Here is a 12,544-nt window from a genome sequence, read left to right as displayed (position 1 = left end):
CTCTCCTGTGTTTCCACTTTCCCTTCTTCCGCTGCACATTCTATCATGGTGTCAGAGCGCCGGTGATTTTCAACGTTGGATGCTCCCTCCTCTACCTCTTCATATCTGCGTTTTTCCGCCCATGGACAGATCTGTGTTTTTTGTGTTCATGCGTTGAAGCTTGCGTTTCTTCAAGGGCTGATTGATACCCATTCAATGGGCTGCAGTTTCCTCTCTTCAGGGCGTCAATTTGCAGCTTCTTGGCAGCCTGGCAAGGGTGTTTTTCTGGACAGCATACCTGTCCCTCTTGGTGGCACCTTCCAGGGGTTCTCAGGCGTTTTTTTTCAGGACTGGACAGCAACATAGCTGTCCCAAACAGGCTGCGTTTTTGGCCTGTTTGGGCTTGCTTTCCCAGCCCTGATCTTGGAGCTCTCTGGGCTCCCTTTTGCCTATCCTTTTTGGTTATCTTGTGCCATCCCTCCCACCCCCTGATTGTTCTCTGCAACAGTTCTTGATCTGAGGCTTCAGCGTTTCCATATTCAGCCCGTTCTGCAGCCCCTTATACCTCTGCGTTTTCAGATTTGCAGCCATGGTTGCTGCGTTTTTCTGAACAATCTTGCTGGTAGCTCTACCTTCACTTGGGCTTCATCTGTTGGACCCGAAGGTACCTTCTCTTCAGCGTTTTTCCTCATATGAGGTGTGGACACTGGTTGGAATGAATTTTCAGGTTTGTAGCCCTTGTTTGGCTGCGTTTTCTTCTCCAGTGGACACAGATCACTTGCAAAGGTGGTTTGTTGATTGGATTGTGGCTTTGGAGGCAGTTTGGTACTTGAGGAGGATTCCGAATTTCTGATTTCAGTCAGCGTTTTGCTGATTTTGGAGCATCTATACCTGTGTTTTGTTCCTGGCCTACACGGTTTCCCGGTTTCTACATGTTCCTTGCCATCTGTTGGCGGTGGAGTGCTATTTTTTGCTGGATAGCAGTGTTTTGGCTGCGTTTTGCTTCCCATAGGAGTTTTCTACACTCAGAGGGGGCCTTTCTCTAGCTACTTCACTTGAGGATCAGATTCAGGAGCTGTGTTGTATCTGTGGAGACTTTCTTCTTTGACAGGAATTTACAGATTTTGGAGGAGAGCAGTGATCTTTTTAGATATCCTGTACAGAGTTTATTTTGTCCGAGCTTGTGTTCTTTGCAGTGTTTGCAGAACAAGGAGGGTGTTTTGCCCTTTGCGGTGTGATCCTTTCACATGGATCCTCTATTTGTTGCTGATTCTTGGGATCTCGTTCTACTTCTGGAACAGTCTTCTGCTATCTATGATGCTTTCGAGGACTTTGTTACCACTGCAGTTTATATTCCTGCTTCCCTTCCTCATTGTGAGGAGTCTATCTCTGCATCTCTTTGTGATGCTTCTGAGGACCCCCTCCCCCTGCTAGTTCTGCAGGCCTGTTGTTTTGGAGGATGGTTTTTTGAACCCAGTGGGATGCTTTGGATTTGTGGTTGCTAACCGTGCTTGGGGCTCAGTGGTACTTCCAGAGTTTTTTGGATTTGGATCAGAATCAGGTTGGGCTTATATCAATCCGACGATATCTTTTTTTAGAGGGGGATGTGGAGTCCTTTCATCTTGCGATGCCCACCTCAGTGGTGTGTACTTATGTACAACATTGGGCAACTCATGTTATGGAGTTTGAGCAGATGGACCCCATCTTTTCTACAAAGTCTTTACATCTTGCGATGCCGACCTTTTCAGAGGATGCTTTTATACAGCATTTGGCTACTCTTGGTACAGAGTTGGAGCAGATTGACTCTATTTTTGAGGGTTCCAATGAGGAGCACTTTGCTTCTCCCAGGATTGATTATATACAGGATCTGATCTTGGTTGGTTATGAGGTTTTTCATACCTTCTCCAGGCTGGATACACGACATTCGACTTCGGGGAGTGTTCTTACACTTGGGTTTGGAACCATTATTTGGAGCAGCATGTCGCAGCCTATATGGTTGTTTTCTTCCAGAGGAGCAGTGTATCTGGCAACTTGTTCTGTTGCTTTTGTAGTTGAGTTGCTGAGGAGATTGCTTGTGGAGCTTTTCACTTTGATTTTCAGACGACATAGAATACAAGAAATTATCCTTTATAGGATTTTACGAGGCAGTGATAACCACCTGTCAGGCATAGTGACAAAAGAGGAACTTAAGCCACAGTGATGTGAGCTATGCACGCTCGTAAAGGTTTCCATGTCCCTCTACACATGGCCAACGAGAGTTGCATGCCACAATGGTGGACATAATAATCGGTGCAAATCAGCATGGACAGCAGAGGAGTACTTGAGGGCAGCCATTGGCCACCCATAGATAGGGCTTGACATGCAATCAGCCCCTCAAGCGGCAGCAAAAAGGATTTTGGCTCTATTTACCTGGACCTGCAACTGGCCGACCAGGCCGACACTGGGGTGGGGGAGTAGGTGTTATCAATAGCTGCTAATGGTCCATGAAAAGGTAACCACCCAATGAACAGAACACTTGGCCAGAACAAACCAGAGCAAAAGGGCAGAGCTCAAGCTTAATGGATGGACAAACAAACAAACCCAAGCTGACAGTAGAAACTGTACAGCACGACGCGCCACTTGGCCATCAGGTTCATGTACCAGTAGTAAATACATCCAACCACTAAGTGGCCACATCACATCATCACTATCAGCGAGGACTTCAGGTCCACTTGGGGGTAAGGTTCGTTCAGTCTCCACTATTCTGACCAAGCTTCCTCTAGCTTATTAATAAGCCAAATTTCACACTGCAAACTGATTCTGCCTCTTTCCTTCTGTAGAAAAACAGGCTATAAAGAAACAAAATGTTTGAGATTGATTGAAGAGCACCTGCCTCATATTATGCTCTTACCTTTTCCATTTTTCCCAAGTCCAACCCCTCAAAGTTTTTGAGCGTCAGAGGTGGGGGTAGAATAAACCTGTGGACATCAAAGAGTAAAAAAATTTAGAAACTGAGATGATCATCAACATCTGTTAACACAGCGGATTCTCTAAAGGCACATATGTCTACCTATTTTTGACATCAGCTTCTCTCCGTCCCAGGCGAGGTGTGTCCACTGTGACAGCGATGGCCTTAAAACCTGCCCTTTCAGCTCTGTGAACAAGCTGAGCCACTACATTTCTGTCCCTGTACACCTAATTTTTAAAGTAATATGTAAACAAGTATGAGAATAATGCTGTAAAGCTATTATTAATTTGTTAATATGGTGATGGTAGAACCTCACATAAAGCTGGAAAAACCGGATCCCTGGTCCAGTGGAAGCAACCTCTTCAATGCTACTGGTTGACAAGGTAGAAAGCGTCTGTTTTCAGAACATAAGATTGAGCTAATAAACATTTGCCAGATAATGCTATTACAGTCATAATCACCACTATTTGCAGCCACAAGACCAGGAGCATACACACATCAAGCAATAGAGGGCCAGTTGCCACGTTAGACACGGTAACCTCTACTCCATCTTGTTTGGCACACATGCATGCACGTGCACCCCCGACAGACTGTGTATGTGTGTCACATGCACGCATTTCCCGTAGACCTTAATTAACCGCTTAATCATTCACATGTCCAATCATTGCATAATTCACACAATCTATGCACAACTGAAAAATAAACATCTGCAAGAGATACATGCATGCTTTGTGCTGTGTGTCCGTGCATTGTACTAAACAACAAGGGCCAAAGATGGGCTGGCCTCCCCTTCATTATTATGAAATCATTTACATTTTACAAAGCTTTGCGGGTTTTCAAGGAAGTCCCCAGCCAAACAACCAAATTCTTCCAAGATACAAAATAACAAGCTGTACCAATGCCAAAATCTTCGGGAAAATCCCTTGCCAACAACCAAGCAAAAATTCTCTGACTTGGGAAACCCAGGAAGCCCGCTTAGAGTTTTCACAAGCTTGCCTCTAACAAATGACTTGGGTATACCGGAGTCTCAATGTGTGTACTCCTCATGTGTTGGTGTGAACACTCCCTATGAGTGTTGTGTGAACCCTCTCGTAGAGTGGGTAGATATTAGTTAAATAATATCTACAGATATTATACCTACTTGACATAAGCACTCATGTCACCAAAGGAGCCTCTAAGGCTTTAAAAGCATTGTACTTTGTGAGTCTCAATATCACATCAAGCAATCATTGTGCCGTGCAATTTTGCTCTCTCTCTCTCTCTCTCTCTCTCTCTCTCTCTCTCTCTCATCATTAGATTCCCCCCCTTTGCAGATACATGGAGGGCAGGCAAGGATATGACACGAGAGCGGCCCCTCATCATTAGATTCCCTGCTGCCACCAGCAGACAGGCCTTCTTAGACAGGCGGGCTGCCCTCAAGGGCACACAGGTGTACATGAGAGATGATCTCACCCAAGCACAGGTGGCACACCGGCGTGAGGCAATGGTGACAGTTCATGAGACCCGTAGAGCAAGCAAGTGGGCTATCCACAGAGATGGTAGGGTTATGATCACTGAGTACCGTCCCAAATAGGGACGCAGGGTCTATGAGACCAAACACTTGAGGTTGGCAGTGTGGAACTGCAGTGGCATGTTGTGGTCAAATCCAGGAGGCTTGAGCGAGATTCTCACAGGCAAGGATGTCATTTTTTATACCGAGACTCATCAAAGCCCTGAGAGGGGCTTACCATACATAGCCGGGTATGAGTGGGTCAGCTTTCTGAGGCGAGACCCGCACATCAAGAGGATGTACGTGGCTCTAGAAGGGTAGCTGTCCTTTTTAGATCCCATCTTCGACAGGTGCTCAGTATCGTCCGGAAGGACGAAGATGCAAGGTATCTTTGGGTGTGGCTACAGCTTAGCAATGACAGAGTCATCCACATTGTTGTGTGTTATTTTGCACCACGCCACTCCCCTTACGCCGCACAGCATGGCCAGTCACCGTACATACCATTATATGGGGATATTATGGAGTTCTCACAGCTGGGGAAGTCCTCCAACTCGGGGATTTCAACGCCAGGACAGGAAGTCAGCAAGTCCCACTACTCGATCTGGATGACCCTATCAGACTACAGGAGCTGGACATCACTGACACAGGGCTACAAAGATCATCACAGGACCGTGAGGAGGTCACGGTGTATGGGAGATATTTCTTAGAGCTGGGAGCTGCACATGATCTCACTCAGGAGGTACTAGCTCAGTGGACTACCTTATGGGATCTCCGGCTTTGGCACACCTTCTCCCCGACTTCTCCATCCCGCCACCATCCTTTGAGGCTGACCATGCCTACCTCTCTTTCACTCTTACCTGCACACCACCTGCCCCTCCGCCACCACCTTCTCCCCGACTTCTCCATCCCGCCACCATCCTTTGAGGCTGACCATGCCTACCTCTCTTTCACTCTTACCTGCACACCACCTACCCCTCCGCCACCACCTCCCATCTCACATTACACTGGAGTCCTTTTTGATCACGAGCTTGACCTTGTTTACTCCAACCACATCTACCGCCAACTCCAGGATGTGGAACCTAATGTCCCCCTATCCACCCTCACAGCACAGCTCACCACCATACTCCATACATCCATCACCACTTCTTTCATCTGCACACGGCGGTCTACCTCCAAGCCACCTTGCGGTTCCATGCCCCAGAACTGTTGGTATGATGACGAATGTCGGGCCACACGCTCCCGTCTTAAGTATGAGGTACGGATTGGGCAAATCAAGAAGAGCCAAGCGCAACGGATTTCTCAACGGCTCACCCAACGCAAGAAACGGGAGTTTTATGCTCGGAAAGAGGATGAGTTATACCAACTTTTCTTAGGGCCGAACTGCAAAGAGGCCTAGAGGAAAGTCCGAGAACACCGCCCTCCCACACCTATCACCTGCCCGAACACATGGCACTCCTATGCACACTCCCTCTATCATATCCCCCATCAGCCACCCCTACCCCCACCATCAGATCCCCATCCCACCACCTCCACCTTCTTCACAAAGGGCATGGTCCTCAAGGCCATCAGCAGCCCAGGATCATGAGGGACTCACTGTCAAGTACATCTCGCATGCCGATGATACCCTGGTGCCCCTATTCGCCTACATGTTCAATAGAGCCCTTTGTGAAGGATTTCCACCCTCTTGGTCCACCAACACCATCACCCCCATACTCAAAGCTGGAGATCCACTTGATCCTAATAACTACAGGACGATCATGATTGGCCACACATTGGCAAAACTCTATGGATCAGTGCTAGAGGCGGAGCTCAATTCATTTGCAGAGACCAAGGATGCAGAGCCTCAGGACAGGCTGGCTTTTGGAGGAGCTACTCTACCCTTGACCACATCTTCCTCCTCCGTGCCATCATCGAGGAGGGTAGAGCACAACATCAGAGGATTTACTGCTGCTTTGTGGATTTCCGCAAAGCTTTTGATACTATACCCCGAGCCCGCCTCCTACACCGTCTACATGAGATAGGAGTCCCATCTGACATGGTTTGGAGCATCATCGCCCTCTATGAGTCCGTCACCAGACGAGTGAGAGCCCCAGGAGGTACATCACAGGAGATTTCCAGCACTATTGGGGTGAAAAAGAGTTGCCCTTTATCACCCACTCTTTTTGGCCTCTACATTGATGAGATCTCGAGCTTCATTGACGGATTAGGCAGGGCTGACCCCACACTTGGCAGGCATATTGATCCCCATACTACTTTATGCAGATGACATCGTCCTCCTCTCACACTCAGCCGAGGGGCTTCAGAGACAGTTGGATGCCTTACAGGACTTCTGCACTCAACGGGACCTCTCTATTAACCTTGGTAAAACCAAGGTAATGGTCTTCAATACCTCTCGCCCCTTCACATCCAGATAAAGCTTCACATATAGAGGGGATCCTATGGAGATTGTCTCATTCTATATCTACCTTGGTGTCACTTTCAGTGGCCCACGCTTGACCATGCTTCCCGGAGCACATGCCAGAGTGACACGAGGATATGCAACCTTGAGCTTGCTTGAGCGGCAGTGCTTCCAGGCACATTTCCAAGAGCCCAAGACAAAGGGCTGGCTTTTTGACACACTCGTCTCACCAGCCTTGATGTATGGAGCATCCTTCTAGGGGCCAGATTTATCCGATGAGGATTGGCAGCGAGTTGAGAGGCCCCAGGTCATGATGTTCTCCCGTATGATCCGTAGCAAACCATCAATCCCACACTAGATTATCCACGCAGAGTTTGCTACAGCCCCGATGGTAGTTGATGCACTCTTCCAGACAGTCACATACCTCCATCGCATCAGTCACACGGATCCCCACAGGTACCCAAGGCTTGCCCTGGAGTCCTCAAGACAACTAGCACTTGAGGGCCACTCTGGAGTATGGTATGCACTAGTTTCCACTTGGTTCTCAGTATATGGGCTCCGCATGGACCCCCTACCCCCCCCCCCCCCTTCACTACAGTTTGGACTCCCCTTTTCTCCGGTTCTCTCACGAGGATACCAACCGGGTTATCCGGTTAGATCTTCTCAGCCTCTACACCCATTGCACATGGATCACACCTTCGGAGCTCCCCACGAAGATGCACTTCTACAGAGATCACTTCCTCACACTCACTGAGGATGGATTCATCCAGCAGCCGGGCTACTTGAGTGTTCACATGTCCCATGCCATGTGGATTGCGATTGGCCAGATACGGGTTTCATCCCACCGCCTCATAGTGGAAGACAGGTAGAGCTGAGCGCATCTTCAAAGCCGGGAGGCTCATACAGAGACCCAGAGAGGAGAGGATCTGCCGATTATGCCACACAGAAGTTGAGATGGAGGAGCATTACATATGCCGCTGCCCAATATACTATGAGATCCGCGAGTGGTTTCACTATCTATTTCGTAAGGGATTTGGTCCACTCTCCAGGATCACTGACTTCCAGGACTAGCGTTGCCTAGGCCTCTTCTTGCTTGAGCTCCGCAGACACAGGGACATCTTCTTGAGAGAGCTTCGGCCCAGCCACCCCGCCCCCTCCCTCGCCAGCCAACCATCACCAGTTTCTTCCGGACCTAGGAGGTGGACACCGATATAGTGGATCTTGTGGACCCTCCACAAGCTTCTCCAGACCTACCTCGCCCAAGAGGAGTTACCTCGGACCGAGCCTCCGCACTCCAGCGTGTCTGACGCCCCCGGCCCCCCCATCGGCCACGATCACCTCATCAGCTCCAGATCCAAGAAATGCTCCACCGCCATCGAGCTACCTTTCCACGTGACATAGCTGAGGGAGACCTCTCGGCCATACTCATTAGCCCCATGCTTGATATTTTGGAGAGTGGTATACCATCTACTCGGAGCTGATGTTGCTCTCATGTTTCTATGTTCTTAGTATTTCCATGATGAGTTTCCATGTTTTTCTTTTCAAGCTTGTCCTCTGTCTTGGGAGGATCCGATGGGCTAGGTTTAGGCCCAGATCTATTCCCACGAAAGGAAGCAACCATTGCTGACTCAGCAGACATCATGTTGTTCCTATTGGAACGAGATTGCTCTTCACTAAGCAAGAGAGTCACAAGGTTTTCAAAAGTGACCTCATTAGGTGCATTGCCAGCCAACAACTGCAAAGTGGTGCCAAATGTCTGATAAGAGTCAAGCAAGTTACGCAAAACTGTCTGAACAAGATAGCTATCTGTCAAGACCTCATCAATGTTAATGAGCTGCTCTCGTAGGTCCTTCACATGCGTAAGGTACTGATCGATAGAGTCACCTTCAAGCATGCGGTCAATCTCAAGCTTGCCCCTAAGGTAAGCTACACGAGCCTCATTGCGACCTGAATACAACACCGCCAAGGTATCCCTTTACAGTGGTGCAAGAACGAATGTGCGGAATGATATGCCTGCGGCACGAGAGAGCATTCAATGCATGGGCCTGAGCATCCCTAGCATCCCAAGTACACTGCTACTGAGTAGGAGGAAGACGAGGAGGTGGACCTGCATGAGGGTGAGCGGGAATCGCTTCACCTTCAGCTGGAGCAGGTGCAAGAGGACGCTCCTCAATGCCATCCACATACAGCCATACATTTATGGCAACCAAAACATGACGCATCATATAAGCCCACATAGGGTAGTTGTCCCCATTGAGCTTGTCCTCTTGAGATAGCATTCCAAAGAGGCCATTATTACTGTTGGCCATGATAGCACAACAAATCTGTCACAAGTCACCAAGAGTAGGCAATGCCCAACAAAACCATAAGAATGCAGGAGATAAATAGCAAAACCGTAAGAATGCGGGAGATAAATAGCAGGATAACCAATGGACTGAAAGGGAACTCCTTCACCACGTGAAATACATATGCATGTCCCAAATCTACAAGTGTAATGCACGATGATGCAAACCTGTCAAAGTGTCCACAATGGCATACATATACTGCAGCAAACCACAAATGTATACATGTGCCATGAAAAACACAATCAGCTGACACCTGTAATGCGATTGTCACCTGTACCAAATGCTGTAATGCCCAAAAATTGGGGAAAATGCCCCAATGCCAACCAAATGTGCCTGTAATACCCAAAATTGCCTGCAAATAGTGCCAATTTCTGCAAAATCCCCAAATTTCTAGTGCAATTATGCACCAAATCTGCTGAAATCAATGCCAATGTTGCAATTGGTGGCTCAATGGTGAAAAGCCCCAATTTTTAACAGGCAAAATGTGCAATTTCAGGCTTGCAAATTTCACAAACCTTGCAGATCTGAGATTTGAAGTTGCTTTGGGCAGATCAGTTACTATACAGTTGGACCAGAGCAGGTACAGTCATACGATACAGGGCGCAGTACGGGCTGCAGGTAGCACAGCAGATCTGGATAGTACGGGCATTAGGCGGCGCAGATCTGAGACTCGGTGGCGCAGATCTGGGCGACAGCGACGATGGCGTCGACAACAGGCAAGCTTTGACAGCGGGCAAGTGACGAGCGGCGCTGGGCAAATGACGGGCGGCGCTGGGCAGATGGCGACGATGGCAGATCTGAAGGCGGCGACCCCGGATCTGGCAGGTGTTGGAGACAGCGGCACACACGGGCGACGGATCTAAAGATCGGCAACGCACAGTGGCAGCGGCGGCGGTGCACAACGGCGGCGACATCTCTGAGGGCGGCAGCAGTACAGTACAGCGTACGAACAGCACACAACTGTTGCAGCAAGTACGTGCAGTACAGGTCGCCAACAGCAAGGGAGAAAAGAACACGACTGTTTTTTTTTTTTTACTAATAATAATAAGAGAGAGAGAGTGTGGTGTGTAAAGTGTGCAATAGACTGAAGCACTAGGCTGAAGGGCAGTAGGTGGGTAAACCCTAACCCTAATGTTGGGGGGCAGCAGGATGTAACCCTACCCAGGCTCTGATACCAATGTTGGGTAGGAGGGAAGCTAGCCTGCACACACACACACACAACCTCAAGCACAAAGAAACATGAGTGCTGGAAAAGATGTACTCAATAATGATATGAAATGAAAGTACAAGTGAGTACTAAAAGGCCTAGGGCAAAGTGCCCAACACACATAAATGTGTTCACACGGGGAAAAAACCTGTGTCTAGTCACAGGCAAAAAATGCCCGTGAGTAAGTTGGGTTCACACCTGAACTAGCCGGGAGTGGACATGACCAACAAACCGCTCAACAAGGCAGGCTTTGTGCTTATCCAAAGTACCATCTGCATGAAACTTGACTTTGAAAATCCATTTCACACCAATCACACGACGATGTAAAGGCCGTGGCACCAAAGACCAAGTGTGATTCCTCTCAATAGAGGACATCTCTGCTTTCATGGCTTGCCGCCACTGCGCCTGTGAAAGAGCCTCCTCTGGACTCTCAGGCTCATCGATCTCCTGGAGAGAACTCATGAGAGCATAATTCACTGTGTGATGAGATGTGGAAGCCCGAGATGAACGGCAACGTCCAGGAGTGGTGGTAGAGATTTGGTTATGGAGCTGTGCATTAGTGAGACCAGAATCTCTAAAGAGTTGCTGAACCCACCAAGGTAGGCCAGCCTTCCTCTCAAAGCGTGAAGAAGAAGAAGATCCAACTGCAGTAGAGGTCCGAGGACTCATCCGATGCTGCTGGGAGAGGTGATGAAGTAAGCACTGGTGGGGATAATCTTGGAGTCAACGCAAGACTCCTAGAGGGACTGGAAACTGCAAAAACTGGTGCAACATGAACTGGTGGCTGCAAAGTAGCAGTTGGCACCGGAGTTGCAGCAACAGCAGGAGGAGGAGGAGGAGCTGGATGTGGAAGAGGTATAAGATCACTAACATCTGCCGGGAATGGATCATCTAGAAAATCTATAGATGCATCAAGTGGAGAGGTGTTGATGCCAAACAAGCTCTCATTAAACCGAGCATCCCAGGAAATGATGATGTCATCAATCTCCGAATCCCAGAAGTGATACCCTTTGGACCTCAGACTGTAGCCTGAGGTCCAAAGAAGCGATACCCTTTGGACCTCAGACTGTAGCCTGAGGTCCCAGAAGCGATACCCTTTGGACCTCAGACTGTAGCCTGTGAAGATCATCCTCTTTGACTTCGGTGCGAGTGTGTGTGTGGTCCTCTTCTAATCTGGGACATGCACATAAGCAACACAACTGAAAACACAGATGAGAAACAAAAGGCTTGGGTCTTGTAAAAGCCTCCTCCGGAGTCATCCCCTAAACCGCTTTTGTGAGAGAGTGGTTAATGAGATAAACTGAGGTAGCCACAGCTTCACCCCAGAAAGCAGGAGGGAGACCAGCATGATGCAAAAGAACGAGCCATCTCTTTTACGGTCCGGTTCTTCCATTCCACAACTCCATTCTGCTGAGGAGTGTAAGGAACAGAGGTCTATAGAAGAATGCCCTTTGACGCAAGGAAGTTATCAAACGGTATAAACTCGCCACCATTATCAGTCCGGAGAAGAGAAATTGTACCCCCAGACTGATTTTCCACCATCGCGATCCAAGTCCTAAAACTAACAAAAGCATCTGACTTGCGAGCCAAAAAACATACCTAGACTTTGCAAGTGAAATCATTATCGAGCCCCTCCAAGAGACTCAAACTCCATGGGTCCCGCAAGATCTGCATGTATAAGCTCCAGTCTTCGAGTTGCTCGATGAGTGGCCTCCTCTGGAAATGCATCTCGATGATGCTTGCCCATCATGCAGGATAAGCAGATGTGTGAAAGAGACAAGAGTTGAGGTAGTCCGCTGCATAGTAACATGAAACATTTCGCCGTTTCGTCGTTTCGAAGGTTTCGTTTCGTTTTGTTTCATCTGTTTTGGATGAAATGCAAAGGTTTCGAAATGACGCTTCTTATATACACATACCAAATTTATAACATAGCCAACAGAAAGATGAAGATCCAATTTTTGGGACTAGTGGGTATGAAATTCATGATTTTGGGAGTAGGTTTTTTGGTATTTTCAAAATTTGGCCAAGAAAAGAAGAGAAAGACAGGAGGAAAAAAACAAGTTGGAAGGGAAGAGCGAGGTGAGAAGAAAAGGGAAGAAGTTAAGACAAGGAGAGAAAGTTGGAAGACAAGAAAAGGAGAGAAAGAGGAGGAGGGAAGAGGAGGGGTGGACCGTGGAGG

At 48.3% G+C, this 12,544-nt stretch overlaps 1 protein-coding gene across 2 annotated transcripts in view; it reads right to left on the bottom strand.

Annotated features, from left to right (window-relative positions):
* Nucleotides 1-12,544, bottom strand: part of LOC147640935 (glycolate oxidase 1-like) — a 52,089-nt gene that overhangs the window by 23,584 nt on the left and 15,961 nt on the right. For both annotated transcript variants that reach the window (XM_086816670.1, XM_086816677.1), the window contains exons 5-7: nt 3,243-3,320; nt 3,029-3,153; nt 2,870-2,936 (exon numbers count right to left, since the gene is read on the bottom strand). In XM_086816670.1, the coding sequence (XP_086672796.1) occupies nt 2,870-2,936; nt 3,029-3,153; nt 3,243-3,320 (270 nt within the window). The remainder of the gene's footprint in view (nt 1-2,869; nt 2,937-3,028; nt 3,154-3,242; nt 3,321-12,544) is intronic.

Source organism: Cibotium barometz, chromosome 2 (genome assembly GCF_041138505.1).
Source record: "Cibotium barometz isolate CiBa-2024 chromosome 2, ASM4113850v1, whole genome shotgun sequence".
Taxonomy (NCBI): domain Eukaryota; kingdom Viridiplantae; phylum Streptophyta; class Polypodiopsida; order Cyatheales; family Cibotiaceae; genus Cibotium; species Cibotium barometz.
The sequence above is the reverse complement of the archived record's forward strand: the minus strand, read 5'-3'. Positions and strand labels throughout refer to the sequence as shown.